Source organism: Anomalospiza imberbis, chromosome 2, assembly GCF_031753505.1.
Source record: "Anomalospiza imberbis isolate Cuckoo-Finch-1a 21T00152 chromosome 2, ASM3175350v1, whole genome shotgun sequence".
NCBI lineage: Eukaryota > Metazoa > Chordata > Aves > Passeriformes > Viduidae > Anomalospiza > Anomalospiza imberbis.
The window spans coordinates 70234777-70253452 of NC_089682.1; the positions used below are offsets into that span (position 1 = coordinate 70234777).

Here is an 18676-nt window from a genome sequence, read left to right on the forward strand (position 1 = left end):
GCCTGCCTTCAATGGTACAGATTTTCAGCTGTTGCACACTGACATAGCTCTCTTAATATCAATTCATACGAACTGATAACTCAATCAAAAACAAATTACACTTATCCTAAAATGGAAGTGCATTGTTCTAGACCTCCAAATCTCCCAGGAGTTAACAGGCCACCATATAAGCCAGGGTTATAAACCTGAATTTATTATAGACTAATAAAGCTTTGCCCTATGAATTCTCTACCTATTAAGTTAATGAGCTTTGACAAAACAATCATCTGAGGAACAGCTGACAAATTATCTGGAGCAGCAATTTGAAAGGCGTTGGCTTGCTTACAAGCGTTTCAATTGGGAGAATATGGCATCATGTTCTTCTTCCTCTGGAAGAGTCATTTGTCAAACTGAATTTCTTGCAGATGAACAGCAGATTCCCAATATTGGAGCAGTGAGATACAACAATAACTGTAATTATTAAAATAAGTAAATAATCCCTGCCATTTCCTCCCCAAACTTGAGGCTCAAAAATGCTGATGCAGAGCTCTTTCTAGCAAGTCTGCATGAAGAAAGTAAGGTACATTTTTTTTTTTTTTTGACTGGAGCTCATTGAAGTGTTTAATGTAGAGGAAAAGAGCTTTGAGGAATTCAGGCGCATAGAGGGGAACCTTTCAAAATACTTGGTCAGTATCTCAAAGACTTTTTTTTTTTTTTAGTATAACTTCCCACAGAGATGGTGGTATCACAGCTGTGGATTTAAACCAGAGTCTTTTACTGGATTAATTATTCAAAATTTTCAACACAATACAGCCCTGAAACACATTGCCTTTGGGAAATTTAGGGCTGTGTACATTAAATACTCTTGGAAGAACAGCCACTTGCATTAGGGCAAAAATGAGATCAGTACTTTTCTAAAATCTGTTCTCCAACTGTGAATACTGAGTCCATTTGGAAATTGAATCATGATCCGTTGCAAAGCTGTCACTTTCCTCACCAAAGGCATTTGCTGAAATATTATTTCAAATGTCTTCCTCCACACTCAACTATTCAGAGTCCTGTGGAAAAGATGACAGTACTGAGAACATGGAAAACTGTCATATTTTCCATCTGAATGTTGTTTCACAGTATGAAGGAAGTACAAATTATAGTAATCAGTTGCCTCTGCAACAGCATGTAGCAGAGTATAGCACAGAGAATTTAACCATGAGCTGTGCTTTTCCTCATATTTTATGTTCTTTTTGCAGTTTTTGTTGGACTGTTAATTTAAACAAACTCATTAAGGATACAGGGACTAGCGCTCAGAATTACATCAAAGTAGAATGAAGATAAACGAAACCTTGTTCTTAAAGAGGATTGTTAATTCACACTGAGTAGAATAACACCCAGCTTTCCAAGTCCTGATGTCAGGCCATCAAATATCTGATGACCAAGTATTCAATCAATTAATCATAATGAAAAAGAATGTACAGAACTATACATTCAGGTACCAAAATGGCCTAGTTTTATGAGACCTCCAGAGCTCTACTGATTATTGACTTCTAAGTATGTGGTTGCAGGAAGCAGCCTTAACATAATCTTTTCCCCAACTTCTCTTCATAGTGGTCATGTCTAGAGAGATCAACCATTCAGCAATGAACTACCTCTCTCTGTAGTTAGCAAGGCACTCAAGTCCATGCCCCCAGCATCCCCTAGAACCCACTCATTCAACTTTCTAATTCAAGCTGGAACCTTTCTTTCTAAGGGGACCATTATCGGTGTCTTTCTATAATGATCTCTTCCATTGTCTCATTCTAAAACCTCAGAAGAACTGCCATGTACAGATAAATTACTCATACTTTACCTAAAGAACCAGCTTAATTTTACTAATTTTGCCCACTTATGCAATTTAAGGCGATATTAGCAGAGAAATTAAAATATTATGGGTAGCTCTGTTAGTGCCTGGCACCCTTGTGCAGATATTTACACCTTTATAAAACACTGTAATAATCAATGTGTTTCACTCAAACTTGCACTGGGCTGAACAGCTTGACTAATCACTTTGACCACTTTGATTAAACATCTTTTTACAATTTCTAGAAGCTACACAGTTTTCATTCTAATAAACTGACATATTCTGCATGGTTTTGCTACATCTGTAGCAAACCAAATTCTTTGCTAGTATTTGTCTTCTTGCTTTTTTTAATGGAGCTTTCTATTTCTATAGCATTGCAATGCCTTTCACAACTGTCTTCCTAATCTTGGGGTTTCTTTCCTGTCAGTGTATCTTACATTAATTTACCATTTTACTTTCCACTTACACACTTCTGCTCTTCCCACATTATTCTTTGCTTTGAAAAATATTTCCTGTAGAAAATGTCTATGATCAAAGCTCCAAATGTAATTATTTTTCTTCTATTCTAGAATATAAAAGATGATATAATTTTTCCTAACAAAGGAAGCACTCTAGAAAAATTGTGCCTAACTCTTCCTCTATCTCCCAAATATTGTTTGCAAATGGTTTACTACTATTTTTATAGAGAAAAATATCTGGGTTACACTAGTGTAAGGTTTTGGATAGTCTGCTTTCCTCCATTAAATATTTATCAGGAGGCAATCACTGACAATGTTTTACAGAAAGATCTTCCATTATTTCAATTATGGAAATGTTCATTATTTTAGGCTTTCCTAACCGTCCTCTCAGAGCACAGCTAGCATAGGAAATGCTGAATTTTAGATGCATTCTTAACCATGATTTGGTGAGGGAGGTGATTATTTTTTGCTCTATTTCTTCTGAATGGCTTAGGCAGCTGTCCTATAAGCCCAGAAATGCTCAGTGAACTAAGTATGCACAACAAAGGAATAAAGGAATCAAAACAAATTACTACAGTTTTCAGTGAAGTCTTGGTCACTTTCCATACTCAAAGAGAAACAAACACTGAATTCAGTTGCAAAATGTGGCACATATTATGTAACCTGTTTTAGAGCACCATTCCAATGGATCAAAACATTGCCTGTGTTCATCACTGGATTTTGGATGACCAAAATTATATACCAAGGGAGCATGTATCTCCCAGTGGTGCAGATGTGAAAGCATGGTTAAAAATAAGCACAAGCTGTAGAAAAAGATCTATGGTGAAGATGCAAACTATGAGATAAATCCAGTGATGTTCATGCATTTTAACAAAGGAGGTGAGGAAGAAGCGCATGCAGTACCTGGTGATCTCAGAGTCAGGGAGCAGGCCTACGTGGTAGTGGGGGTAGGGAGCTGAAAGAAGGAAGCTTTTGTCACACTCGACAGGGGAATAGTGCCTAGGAGAAGGTGGTTTATCACACAGTTTGTTCACAGTGCTGTAAACAGGTTCAGGAGGCCTGGTGATACAGAGACAAGAGTAAAAGATCAGGTGCATATTAGTTGCTGAGAATATAGAGAAAACACAGCAATCATTTTAAAAGCATGCATAGCAAATCTGTCAAGAGCTTTTCAGTGGGGTTTTTCCAACAAGTGTGCTGTTAAAGGAATTGTTAGAGTTTGATAACACTAGCGTGGCATTCAAGTAGCTGTATATAAATATACACGATACAAGTGGACCATAAAACTGCTCTATGGGAAGTGTGGCACTGAAAGGGAATATCTTATCCCTGAAGTTGAGGAAATGGGGCATTTTCCCCAATAATCTTTCTATTTTTTTTTTTTTTTTAATCTAACATCTACGCAGAGTTCTGTGATCGTAATTTTGAGTACAGCATAGAAGAAAATATGTTTGTTACCTGAAAAAGAAGTATTTTTTACCCATTAATTTATAATATAGATGAAGTACATATTACTTGTTAATACAACATACTACTGTCCCAGTGAGCTGGGACTTTGCAAGTAGAGCTTTTGTCAAATTGACCCATATCCTAGAATAACACTGATGGCAACAAACTGTGTGAGCAATTCATCTCATTGGCAGGCAATTCGTTGCATTTCAAGAGTTCTTTGCACTCTTTCCAGATTCAGCCTTCAAAACCTGATTATGCAGAACACATCTGAAACACATAACCTCATTGCCAGGGCTACTGCAATCACACTTGCAGGGCTGCTCCAAGTTGCAAACAGCAGCCTGTGAAGTTAGATACAAAGAGTAAGAGCTTAAAACTAAAGTTTCTCTCCTGCTGCCGCGAGCCACCTGCCCGGGGAGGCAATACTTACCACAGCCCTGCCAGGAGCCGTCTGGGCGAGGGGAGGAGGGAATGCAGCCTTTAGTACCAACCAGCCGGGCATCCGCAGGAGACGAGCAGCCAGCAGTTTGCAAAACAAACCCACACCACATCCACAGTGCATCTCCCACCTTGTAACCTCCCTGCCTTGGCCCCAGGACATACCTGGGGGCCTGCTGGCACTGGGAAGCTTGACTCATTGTTTCCTGACATTTCTGCTCTAAAAAGTGCCAAGGGTCAATTGCTATCATATCCACGCTTCTGCCAGAAGATCCAGGGTATGTCACTGCCTTTCATCACTGTCATACAGTATTAGCTAGATGGAAATCTTATTTCAGAAGACTGAAAATATCAAGAGGCCAAGAAGTTAATGAACTTTTTTTGTTCTTCTGGCTGCACTATGCCTCACATGGGTGTGGGTTTTGCTGTGACTTTCACAGGTACCAGAATTTATTACAGTCGTGGATGTGCAGGCAGATACAGAGAAACTAACTTGCTTTGTTAGCTTCTGGGTTTGTCCTTTGGGGGAAAAGGAGTAGCTGCTTTACTTAAAAATTGGTCTTACTCAGTGTTAATAACATTATTCATAGCAATCTGCCACATGATTGGAGAACTCTCTGTGCCTGAATTTCCCAGGGAAAACTTTACAGTTAAAAAAACAGCAGTTTAAGATTACCAAATAGCAAAATAGCAAAGCTGTCACTCGTTTGGTCGTAAAACATTGTGTCAAGCACTTAGTAAAATCCCTTTAAAAATGTTTAAGGTAGTAATCATTTTCTATCAGTATATTTCACTAGTTTCAGAGGGCTGGATTTAAGAATTTATTTACTAAATCAATTGCTGCTTTCAATAAGAAGAAAATGCAGATAAAAACTATTCTATTTCACTGTTGTCCAGTACTGCCTTTTATTCCCTTAGAAACCACTTTTTTTTTTAGGCAATATATGAAAGAACAAGTACAAATATAAAATATAAATGATACCTACTAAGAAAAGTGAAGAAATATTGCCCCAGTGCAGGAAGATGAATAAAAACTGGATTCCTCCACAGCTTAAAACACTAACCAGTCCATAAAAAATTTGTTAGTGTCCTATATTCAAGTTAATTGTCTTCTCTGAGTTGTAGACGGCATCAAGAGTGTTGCTACCCCTTGGATTTATTGTGAATGCTCAAACTACACTGAGTCATCAGTCAGTGACCGTCCAACCTCATGCTGAGACACAAATCATGCCACAGACAGGGGTAGATATGAGGAATTTCTTTGTTAATTGACAGTTACAAGCTGCCTCCAAAAGCAAAATGAAGTTAAACATTCAACATCTACCTAGATATTGACAACAAATTAGTCTTTCAGGTATAAACACAGAGTCCTAACAAATTGTCTTACAAGGGCCAGTAAATTTTAAAATATTTAGCAAATGTAAATGTGTTTTAAAACATTTTTGAAACATTTTTCACTCCATTCAGTCTTCCTGGGTGGTAAGATAACAGGAAACTGGAACAACTCTGAGTATAAAGTCCCATACTCATGGATATTATATAAGTGATATTGTGACCTAGTTAACATCATACCCCCTGTATTTGAGCTGCAGAGAGGGGTCTTAAGGTTAAGAAAAGGAATTTATTCTTGTTCTTTTAAAAGTTGCACTGTTTGTTTAGAAGAAGATTTAGGATATCAGATAATTCCAGTTATGAGTTCACTTTATATAAGGCCTATGAAGTGGTCTGAGATCACCACAGCCACCTGTTTCCCTTCAGATGTCACTTCAAAGTCACTGAGAGCATGGACTTGCACTGGTCCTTCAGATGCCTCTATCCTACTCAGATGCATGGGCTAACAATGACCAGCTGCATAGTTGGGCTCTGACTGCATGTTTCATTGGCAAAGAAAAGCAAGAATTTGGGAAAAAAAAAAGCAGTAAGTAACATCCAATGCCCAGGATAAGTATAATCTTAGTTTCTCTCTCAACTTGATGTAGTAAATATGAATTAAGTAGTGTAAAAATATTTGAAAGTCGGGATAAAAAAATATAAAGTATAGAAATGATTAAAATAATATGGATCACTGTCCTGCTCAGACAAACTGTGTTCCATGTAGGCCAATAATCACAAAAAGTAATATGAGATACTTGCTAAAACAGCCTGTCTTCAAATATCCTCCTCATTCTTCACCTTCTCTATGGCAAACAAGCACTTAACTACAATACTAGCCACCTACTGGAAGAAAACTATACCCTGTTTAAAAAAAAAGAAGATTGTGAAGACCACCCAGCTTCATTAAATAATTTTTCTAATGTAGCATTTTCTCATGTCATTTATATTTCTCCTCACAGAAAGAAGAACTTACTTCCAAAGGGATCAGCCCACCTGATAAATCGTGTCTTGCACATCTTCTCCAATGCTATGACAGAGACAGATTGTCCTCTCTCAAAGCATGGGATAATAAGAATGCTATTTAGAAAGAGTTTTTAATGTGCCATTATGAAAAAATACAGCCAAGGTCACCTCAACTTTTCTTGCAAAAATAATTAAGAGCCAAACTGAACATAAACATTGAGGCCTTACTTTATGATGCACTAATTCTTCAAATGAATTAAAAAACGTGTAGCATGCTTTAAGAAGAGTGTAAAGGCTAGATATATATTATTTGAGGAATAATACACTGCAGTTTATGTGCAATTGCATCTCTTTCAGATACAGCAGGTATAACTTCAGAAGTTTAATTTAAAAATAAGTGCTAAGCAGTTTTTGAAACTTTTTTTTGCAGAAGAACAAAGAAGTATATTATGGAATTTCTTCTGTCCATTATATTCATTTTTGTTAATACCTATGCATAAAAAATCCACTTAAAATGCCAAATGTGTGAATATTACTGTATGCATCTTTGATAATTGCAATCTCTTTTAAAGACTAATTATGTAATGTGGATCTACTCTGAAAAATAACTAACTACTGCTGTAACTTCTTAGTGAGATCCACTCCCCTTCTGCCTTTACACTGCTTATTTAGTGACAAAGAGGCATCACAATTCTCTTTCTTTATCAGTGAGCTAAAAACAAAGCTTTGTGACAAATAAGAGCAGCAACTACTAGGTCTGGATGGACAGTAACAACTACATTAGTCTGAGAATAAAGCACACAGTAGTAAAGGGAGGGAACAGAAAATGTAAGTAGTAAATATTAGTAGCAGCATAGCGTGGCTTGAACATGCCCCAGCAGAGAGTTCAACTCACAGGACAGAGAATCAAGTCATTTAAGGCCAAAGGTAAGCTTTTAAATGGTAACATGAACAGCAGAGAGTCACTCTTCCAGCAAGAAAATAAAAATTAAAAAACTGAAAACTGGAATTTTTATTCAGAACAGACGTAACAGCCGTGAAGCACAATCCTTACAGAAAGGTAGAACTAATTGGTGGAAAAGATAACAGTAACAGTGGGAGGTAGAAAATTGATCTAACACTGGTTTTATTTATTTCATAACAGATTGTGTAAAGCAAATATTCCTTGTTGTCTGCAGTCCTTAATATTCCTTGATTAGATCATCATTGTTTTGTTGTTTCAAGCTGACTTAATTGTGGAACAGAAGTTATATAAAAATGGCTTTTTTAAAAACCATTCTCTCCTCAGCATCATGCAGGGTCCTCAATTTAAAATTAACTTTTAACTTTTTTTTTTTTTTTATTGCAGAATCCTGTTTGGTAGGGATCAACTGCCAACACAGCACATTAAATGCTAACAGTTTCAGATTTTAAAACATTTCAAAACCTTTTATGATATGGAAAGAGACCAGCTCAGCTTTCACAGCATATTAAGTATGCAGAGCTATAGCCAGGAAACAATCTGAGAGAAAATAAATTTCCCAATGCTACAAGTTTACAACTTTTTTTTTTTTTTAATAGCAATTTTTAATTGTATCCAAGTTCCATAAAGACATCTAACACATTAGTTTCGCACGGAAGTAGACAAAGAACTTTTTAAGAAGTATTTCACTATTAAACTAAAAATCAATGGCAATTTAATACAAACAAAATCTTCAATTTCCAGTAGCCAGTGATTTTATATACATATGTCCTTTGACTGAGCTACTTATTCATATAACCTTCTAGAAGAACCACATACTTTATTGTTCAATAGAGTACTTAGAACTGATAGGTGATTTTATTTTATAGGTCATGCCCTGGCAATTTAAATGAGACCAAATCACTCATATGACATGTTTATTTCAACTAAATGAAAGACAGAGGAAGAGTATGAAGAGCTGGAGGAACATAACTGAAGTACAGTATGTTAGTTCTTTCTGGAAACCCTAAAATTAATAATTTCTCAGCTTTTCTGTTATTAACTGCTGTTTTCATATGCCTTAAAGGTTTCTTTAACTGCAAAACAAGTGCTTTTTAACACAGCCATGAAGATTAAGGATTGCCTTGTTCCTCTTAACAATACTATTTAAACATTTTAATCGAGTTTTCAAATGAAATGGCCTACAAGAAGGCATAAGTAGAATTTAGAACTTCTAATATTCTACATCCAATTCTACACTGAGTATTCTTAACCATAAGGAAATAGGAAATGAAATGACTGCTTAATTTGAAAAAAAAATCAGTAATCATTTTCTGTTGCAGTTATAGAAAAGAAGACTCTTTCACACAGGAATGGAGAGACTGTCAGACCAAAGGTCCAAGTCCCCCGCAGTGACTGTTTAGGAAACAGGGACCAGCAAAGAATGGCCCTTACCTGCTCAGCTGCTGAAAATCAGTGAGGACCACACAGACCAGAAATTAAATCTAAGAAAGCTTTAGTCAGTAGGCCTGTCCCATGAATCAGCAATTCTCATTCACATTTGAACATCTTTATATTCTTAGGCATCACAACAACCTGTGGCACTGAGACCCACAAACTTATTATGACACACTCAAAAACCTCTACCTTTGTGTACTCTAAGCCTGGTTGCACAATGATAACATAGGGTAATATTTAAATAACCTTCTATTTGCCATATTTCAAATTTGGGAATGCATTGTAAACTCCCTATATCTGAGTTGTAAGAAAGAGGTAATTGTCCTTGCCCGTTGCCTTCTCTGTGCCATGAGTACCTTTGCAGATCCCTGTTCTACCTCTCTCTGACACCTTTTATCTATACTGGAATTATTTGTTATTCCATGCTACACCCCTGCTCACCCTCTTCTGAGGTTTTTTTTCAGTTGCCTCCATGTAGGATTCAAGACGTCAATGCGCCACACATTCACAAAGAAAACCATCACATTTTGCACTCTTGTCCTTTCCTATCAGATCCTATTTTCATTCTTAATTACCTTTGTGATTGCTCCTGAGTACTGAGCTGACAATGTTACAGAACTAACCACAGCCACCCCAAGGTGTCTTTCTCAAGTGGCAACAGCTGCATGAAGGGTCCATGTCCATGTTATATTTCGTATGTACTTCAGGTTATCCTGTCCTCTGTGCAGTACGGAAGGCTACTCACCATTTCTCTGTGTGTTATCACTGCCAAGTCTGCTATCTCATTTTAAAAATCTCCAAACAAGCACTAAGGCATATTCCAAAATTTGATTAGTTTATTTGTAAGTGTTAAGTACTAAGTAGCTGCCAGTGATTGTGTTAGAAATGGTAAAATCCTATTACTTGGGGATCTCTGACAGGCCTATTTAAATATGCAAGGATAACTCAGGAATAAGAGATTATCTGTGAGTTGATAATGACTAAAATTTTTCTTTAACATAAATTATTCTCCCAAGTCAAGATTTATTATACTTGAAATAAATTTGGATAACAAAATAAAATCTTACTCCTGGCAGACAATTATGCATCTGTAAAGTTTAACAATTAGTTTAAGATTAAATTTGTGTATTAATTACAAAAAATATAAAATAGTTGATTTGCAAATTAGCAATTTCAAGCTTCCATCTAAGGAATGCATTTCACCAAGGGTCCAATTTATGGTTATGTAAACTTTTTTTTCCCTTTTAACTGAACATATAATGTGTAACTTGAATAGTCTACTTTTAATTAACTTTGTTTTTAAGAAACATAATTTCTTAGGTTGATCAAAGACTAAACCAAGAAGAAATTCTATTCTGGGATACCATATTGGATTCAATATGTCACCAACTTAACAACTAGAGATGAGAACCCTCCTTGTGAGAGACAGTGAGTAACCAGTCACAGCAGCAGGCTGGCATCTTCCAGACAGACAGACAGATAATCAACTAACATGACAGACTGCTTGGTGGAATCACACCCACCAGAAACCCTGGGTGCTTCTCCACTTTTCTAGAGGGAGATGGCCTATGCATCTTATCAGCAACTTTTCCTACTTGCGCTGTATCTCTGCTCCTTGGCCAGTGTATTTGTGCAACTACTGATTATCCCAAACCTCATGGGTCACTCTCTGAGGGATTTGCTGGTTTGGTAGCCTGAAAACCCTTCTCCACTGCTGCCCTACTCCACTGCTTCTTTATGCCTCTTCACCTATTTTTCTGTTATGCCCTGTCTTGTCCTGAATTCCCTTTCCAAATCCAAGTCTTCTTACCCGATTAAAGACCAGTCTTCCCTTCTTGTGATTTCCATTCCCACATACCAGTGACAAGTTTTCCCTCATTTGCATGCTTATCCCTTGCTAAACACACTTTCCCTAGTCCTCCAGTTTCTTCAATATTAAAATGTGACAGGACTGGGCATTCAGGGCACAGGACAGAATCCCTTCTGACCACGTTCCTGTGTCAGAAAGGGATGGTAGAAATAAGTACAGAGGAAACTAGCTTTGGCCATTTAATGCAGTGCTCAATCATGCAGGCTTTTAAAAATAATCTTAGTCAGCATGAGAAAATTGTGAGAAGCTTTGATATACTGCAGTGTGAGTACAGAATCTGAAAGTTCTACTGCAAAAAACCATATCAAATAAGTTTTGGAGGATAAATGCACTGCAGTTTTCCCAAAGACTTGCATCTGTTGGTTTTTGCCTAGCTTTTCATAAATGCATTAGAAATACTGTCTGGATTCCATTTCATCATCTGCTATAACTTAACACTCTGAACATATGTATGGAATATTATGGTATTCAAAATATAATAGCACAAAAATTTCTAACATAGAACAGAATAGAACATGAACTAAGGCATGTAATTCTCCCTCTATCCTTTAAATCATCATACTGGTATAGTTAAAAATAAATGCAATTTAATTTAACAATAATGGTGGTTAATTTAAATTACTTTAACAACAAGCTAATTTAGCATTTTACACTAAATTTTAAAGAAAAAAACAATCACAAAACCTTTGCTATCCCTAGATAAAAATCCAGCCCCAGGCAACAGCTAATCATGAAAATATTAACTTGAACATCTAATCTGCCAAATTTACAAGTTATTTAAAAAGAGGAATAAATAAAAGGCATCATCAGTCTTTCCATACTACTACATATAGTTCATTCTCTTTAGGGTAGAGGTAATATGCTGAGTTTGGGTTAGGCATAATGAATGATGGGAGCTCACAATTATATGTGCTCTATAACTCAAACTATATTTGTTTTAATGGTTTAATACTGGAAGGTCAAATCTGTGCATCAACAGAAACTTAAAAGTGTTTCCATAAAACATTGTCAATTCAACTAGCAGGTTTAGGTAAGTAAACGAGAAATAGCTGAGGAATGCTTCTTTCAATACAGGAAAAAACAGCCCCTTAAACTTCAACTTAATGGTTCTCTTTCCTCTCCTATCCAATTCTCAGCACCTCTTCCCCATCCAGAAAATGCTATTTTGCAAAAACGCATGTAAAAAAAAAAACAAACATGCTTTACACAGCAAAACAGATAACTCAGCTTTTTCATCCATGAATCTTTAATATCTAGGCAGAGTTAAATGTTAAAGTGAATTTTTTATCAGCTGAAGCAAAGAAGTTTGATGTTACCATTATCTGAAGCTAAAAAGGAAGTAAAAACTCAAGATGGTAGTTCTTTATTTTTATGGAACTTTTCCTGTTTTTGTTCATTAAAGACAGAAGAAATTAACATCTTAAAGCCACAAGATTTTTAGGCTTTAATTCGGCTATCATTTTAATATTTCTGAAAATAGGAAGGCAGAAATATGCTAAAGAGAAATTGTAGCATCTCTCTCTGCTGTTAGTAACACAAGTTCCACAAAATGACAAAAACAAAAAATATCTTTGTTTCCTTACTACTACCATATAAAATTTGGTTGGAATGCATCTCTGTAGGCCATCTGATCCAATCTTGTGTTTGAATCAGGACTATTGACAACACTAGATTTTACCTAGCCAATGCTTAAAAACCTCAAACGGTGGATATTTCAGAGCCCTTCATAGCAAGTACTATTCCAGCACTATTCTATTCATATTGTGTTTTAATTTCTTCTGAAACTGAAATCAGAACATCCAAAACCAATGCCTGTTGCCATTGGTGCTTCTCTACACAGCAGACTTTGGTTTCATCATCTCTGCTACTGAGTGCTTATAGGGTGCTCTTAGATTTTCCCTTAATCTCCTCTTCACAATACTAAACAAGCTCCAGTGTCCTTGACACGCCTCCAACCTCCACATAATTTAGGGCTCTCAGAATATGTTGGAGCCTCTCCACAATCCTCCTAAAGTCAAAGAATGGGAACTGGTCAAAGGCTTTTAGAAAAGAATGTATTTTTCTGCTGGCTATGCTCCTCCAAAGATAGCCTGGTATGCTGATTACCTGACTAGTAGTGAGAGTGCACTTCTGGGTCCATGTTCAGCTTGGTGTCTGCAGTAACATCCAGGTCATTTTTAGTGAAGCTGCAATTCAGATGTTCATGGCCTGCACAAGTGTGTGCAGCTCTTCCCCCTGAGATGTAGACTTCTTACTGAATGTTACGAGGTTTCTGCTGGCCAATTCCTCAAGTATATCAAGAGCCCTTTAGAATACAGCTCTGTCATTTGTCATGTTAACCACTCCCTCTTAATTTATTATCCTCTTGAAATTTGCTGAGGGTGCATTGTGTGTCATGATCTAGGTCATTGATGAAGATATTCACTGACGCCTTAGGTATTCTGAGTTCCTCTGCTCATCACTGACCACTTGACACATGCCAAGTGATGATCATCACCCTTTGAGCCTACTGGTTAAGTCAGTTCCCAACTCAGTGCCTTCTTTTAGTCCACTCTTCCTCAGCTTTCAAAGCGGGCTGTAGGTGACTGGGTCAAAACCCTTACCAAGACCACTGAGTACAAATGAGCATAGCCATGCTGGGAGAAGGATAACTAGCAAGGTAATGCAGCACACAATCCAGGATAAACCCAAAAGGCTATCCACAAGGTTTCCAAACCATTATAAACCATACTTCTTTTCTGATTAGCCATATATGTTCATCCAACACTTCCTCATGTTTGGATGAGAGGCTGTTGGAAGAGCTTTAAAGGGTGCTCCCCATGTTACAGCTTTTCCTGCCCACAGAAGAGGTGTGAGAAATACCTTTGCAGCCACTGCCCACGATAACTAGTGGAGAAAAGGAATTACCATGTGCCGCACAGCAGATCCCAGATGCACATTAGTGGGAGTTATGACACGAGTCAGGTATGACTTTGGAATCAGCTGTGTTTTCCCTCGGCAAAGAGATAATTCTGCTCCAGCAAAGAGGCAGCACCTGTGCTGTGGCACTGCTTGGTTAAGGGCAGCCACTCCTCTTCCCTCATCCAAGCAGTAGAAAGGAATCAGGAAAGGCATCAGGAAAGTCAACCAGTCTGGACAAGCACATAAACTGCTTTTAGTCAATTTCTGATGACTATTCCAATTACCTTCTGGGCCCTTAAATGCCTGGCAAACGTGTTGTTGAGTACTTCAGCTTTTCCTATATTATCTGTCACTACATCGACTTCTCTCCTATTCATTGCCTTTTTCCTTCCTCAAATTATACCTTCATTTTTTTAAAGTAGGGCACATCTGCAGAATCACTTTTGTTTTCCTTTATGACCCTTGAGGTTAAGTATTAGTTCAAACCAATCAGCTTTCTAATTTTGTCAGCAGTCAAGCAATGCTTGTCTGATTTTGCATTTTAGGTCATCAGAAAGCTCTTTGCTCAGCCATGAAGGCCTTCTGCTGTGTCCCCCTCCTTTCTGCTCAACAGGATGGTTCCTTCCTGAGTTCTCAATAAGTTTTATTTAGAAACCATCCATCTTTCATGGGCCCTGTGTTTCTGTGGCAGTATCCCAAGAGATTTTGCTAAGCAACTCTCCAAAAAGGCTGAAGTCTGCTCTTCTGAAATCTTAACAGCCAAAACATGCTGACTATCTTTCCAGACTTCCTTTGAATCAAAAACTAAACCAACTCATGGTCACTCTGATCACAGCTGTTATTTATCCCAGCTGGTGACCTTTGCCATAAATCCTGTTTCTCCCCTCTAGCAGTATCAGGGATCAGTCAGGAACACAATCAGTGAATCCACTGCACTGCCTGCACAACATTTTAATCTTACTAGAAACTAAAACAAGCAGTGTCTTACTCGCCATGTGTACTGACAGAATTATTAGACATGTATTTTTTATCCACTTTTGATCCCACATTGTACTAATCTGAACTTGTGAAGGAGATAATGGTTGTAAAAAATATAGGAAGCCAAAATTTCCATTCCAAATGAATTTAAAATAAATCCAGAAAAATCAAGAAGTAAAATATGCCCATCACTGATGGTATTTTATACCAACAATACAAACAACTTAAAAAAATTCAGTAATTAAGAGACATTCAGCTTCATTAAAATTTATGGCTGAAGGTGATTTGTCACTTTTCTATCCCTTGTGCTCAGATTAGTTTATTTTTCATATAGACTGAACTAAATTTTTTTCAGGCACAGATTCAATATCAGACCAAAAAATACAAATTTTTATCAACTGAAACACTTATTTTTGTAAGGTAAAATAGATGTATTTAGGTAAAAAACCCTCAAACCTCAGAATTGGAATAAACAAACAAAAAAATGTAAAACTAGCAGGAGGAAGTGAGCAAATTAAGTTGAATGTTCAATCATTTAAGCTTTACTGATAGATTTATTATCACAAGTAAGTTAAAGGAAAGCTTGTCATCTGCTTTACTCAAATCACTTGTACAGCAAATTCCAAAACTGCAAAAGCCTTTTTTAGTCGAGAAGTTACCGTTCCAAATATTTTTAGCTGGCACAAATGAAAATCTGCCAAAAGTGTTGCAAGTCTGCATGGGTAATAAATTTCCTTATGTGAGCACAATGTAAATTAGCCCTGTAAACCTATTACAGCAAGAACCAGGTGGTTTGAATGGATAGCACCACAGTAGCTGGCAAACATCTTAATTATAAAACATTATGGGATAAAACCTAATTGTAAATGCTGCAATCAAGGCATCTATAGGTTTTACTAAAGTTATCAATATGATAATTGAATTCCCAAAAGATTTTCTGAATTGGTCAGCAACAATGCAACAGCATTGAACAGAAAGAATGCATTCACTATTCTGAGTTTATAGCTGTGAAAATGACTGTGAGAATTAACTGCTGCATTTCAGTAGTCCCACTTGAATCAATAGGCAATAATTAGACAAATGGGCATTAAAAAAAAAAACAACTCAGCAGAATTAAAGGGTTAAATGATTTGGTTTTTAAGGTCAGAGCTTCTTAGACATTGTAGTTAGAGAAGAAAACTGGTTTTTGGCTTTTGCTTGGTTGTCTCTCAGATGTATGTGCATGTCCACATACATCTGAAATGGAAATGTAAGGGCAAGAAGAGTAATTTGTCTTTATGACTATGATTTTTTTCTCTTTGTGCTTTTCTTTCCTGATGTAGCACATTAAGTATTATCACTAATAAAATGAAGTTCATAATAGCCTCCTCCTTTTCAATAGGTCAGAGTAAACACTTGTTCAGAAAGTTGAGATTTCCATCTGACTTGTGCTGTGGCACTGTGCTGTGACCTGCTCTGGTCACTCAACACCTTTATTTCTGCCGGTGCCACACTGTCACAGAAGGTCAGGCTTGTAGAGTCAGCACCTCCTGTCAATAGTGCCAATGCCACAAGAAGATTTTGGATATCAGACCTTCATTAGCCAACACATTAATTCAGAAATCCAGACAGGAAAAAGGACACAGAAGTGGAGCATTTCAGAGAATATACAGAGCTTCTCTGGGCATTAATTTTTTTCCCTCACAATAATGCAAAATGGACATTGGTGTGAATACCTCAGACAAGAAACAGATTGCCAGTATTTCATTTTTCTCTCAGGAGCTAAACCAGCACAACTAACTTGTTTAAAAACAGTCTAAAAATATCAGCATAAAAAAAAAGGTCAGAAGGACATCCTAATTAATTTCAATACATATCCTTTATGGTTCTTTGTAGGCTTTCTACTGGATATCTGCTAAACTATTGGGCTAGGAGTGTCACTGCCTTTCCTTCTATGACTATTTTTTCTTTTCTGCTTTTTTTTTTCCCCGAAGTAACTAGAAAATTAAAACCAGCTACATGATCACAAAGAAACAGGACTAACAATACTTTGTCACTTTACAAACCTTCTAATTGTTTAAATAGTTCATTCATATATGACTGAAACTATCAGTCCATAGTCATTCCCAGGATTGATTATCTCCCTTTTTAGAAAAAATCCCTTCACTTTCTGTGACTTCGTGATGTCCTTAGCTATTATTTACTTTTAAGCCTGGAATTTTTTTGCTGTTTTTTAAACTTTTCTAACTCTTTCTCAGCATCTGTGGTGCTGACATCTCTTTATAGAAGAAGACCATTCAGTCCTACAAGCTTTTTGACAAAGCCTTCATCATTGCAACCCAGATATTATAATATTGGCATTCTCCCTATACATGGGTGTTTGAGAAATTATAAGATCATTATTAGATCAGATAAAAACATTGGTGCAGATTTAACGAAATCAATGTTTAACTATTAATTAAAAATGTAACTTCTTGGAAACCTTTGGAGAAAATCCGTCCTAATTGAATGTCTCGTAAGTTGAAGGAAATAAATTTCAGCTTTGCATTCTCAATCAAAACAAAAGAGAAACTCTTTTAACCAAAATAGGGAAGAGAGGTGTGGTTTCCACACATTTATGTCCTGATTAAACATTGTATTATGATTTAGTTACTCTGAATCTGTCTGATCCAACAAGTTAAGCTGCTTGATATAGTAATCACATGCAACAAGAAAAATGAAATGCAAATTAGTAGGTTATGAAGCTGATGAATACGTAAGTGGATGAGATTCTTTAACTTGTAAGACACAGCAAGTCACGTTAGAGGATCAGCCTCCTCCTAACACCAAAAAAAAAATCTAATTTTCTGCGGCATTAGACATTATAATGAAGGCTCATTTTCCAAACTGAACAACTTCTGTCTTCTAGGTGAATGGTAGTGCTCTTCAAACAAAAAGATAAATACACACTGTCTCATCAGTGACATTCAGTGTTCATCTAAAACAAGGCATAAAAGAACCCTCCCAGCATTTTCCTCTGTGTCTCTTCTACCTTGAAATTAACTACACACATATAATTCTGCTACTGTAGATCCATATAGTAGTCACAATTCTTTAGGGATTATTAAAAAAAGTCTGAATAGAAATCTACAGTATGCTGTATTTTATCTGAATTGTGCTGAATGCTTAACTTATGTCCTTCACAATTGCATGAAAGGCAACAAATAAAGAGAAGCATCTGACCTGGTGTAGTCGTCCTCCACAAGCATGTGCTTTGGAATGGGTGAGTATCTTCCTGGTGAGATAGGGGCCAGGGATGCCTTGTACTCTAAAGTGCCATTGTTTCCAGAAGAGAGTATGTGATTTTCCATTGGTGGAGAATAAGCTGATGGTAAAAATGAACACTTCTAGTCAGCAACTTCCATGTTTCATTAGATGCCACAAGAACATAATTTTTTAAATTTAAGTACCAAGAACATGCTGTAAATAAGATCAAAACAAACAATCCTGGCTTGAGAGAGCTTACAATACAACAACAAATAATGAACATCTGGAGTTTTCCTGAAAAACAAAATAATGCTGGCTTATTTGCAGGGATTCCCTCTTTAGGGGTGAATTCTTCTTCACTCTTTAGTTCCTGAAGAGGAACTCTTCTTCTTCACCCTTTAGTTCCTGAAGAGGGAGTCTGAATAGGTCGCCTGTTTGAGAGACAGGAAACATTTTCTTCCCTCAGGACTAGCAGAAAGAAATGCAATTAGGAGAGAATGAGATTAAAAGCACTCTTTTTGGCTCCAGTGTACAGTAATGGGAGTAACATAGTAAGAACTCAATGCAGGATAAGAGCAGGAATTTTATGTGTGGTAAGAAGTATGTATACATTCAAAGCTGTGATTTACTAAAGGTGCCCAAATCCCCAACATAACTGAAATTTCAGTATCAACATAGATGGTATTTAGACCACGGTAAATCTGTATACTTAAAATATAAAATGGATGCAAATATCTTACATATTAATGATTAATGATGAAAGTTACAATACTGTGTTGTCTGTTTATATACTGTGTTTGCAGGGT

The 18676-nt window shown here is 36.7% G+C and overlaps 1 protein-coding gene across 32 annotated transcripts in view; it reads right to left on the reverse strand.

Moving 5' to 3' along the window:
- DLG2 (discs large MAGUK scaffold protein 2) overlaps window positions 1–18676 on the reverse strand; it is a 984419-nt gene that overhangs the window by 243376 nt on the left and 722367 nt on the right. For 26 of the 32 annotated variants that reach the window (XM_068181599.1, XM_068181600.1, XM_068181601.1 and 23 more), the window contains 2 exons: window positions 17847–17988; window positions 3175–3330 (listed from right to left, as the gene is read on the reverse strand). In XM_068181599.1, the coding sequence (XP_068037700.1) occupies window positions 3175–3330; window positions 17847–17988 (298 nt within the window). The remainder of the gene's footprint in view (window positions 1–3174; window positions 3331–17846; window positions 17989–18676) is intronic. The other 6 variants (XM_068181606.1, XM_068181605.1, XM_068181608.1 and 3 more) reach the window with 1 other exon arrangement.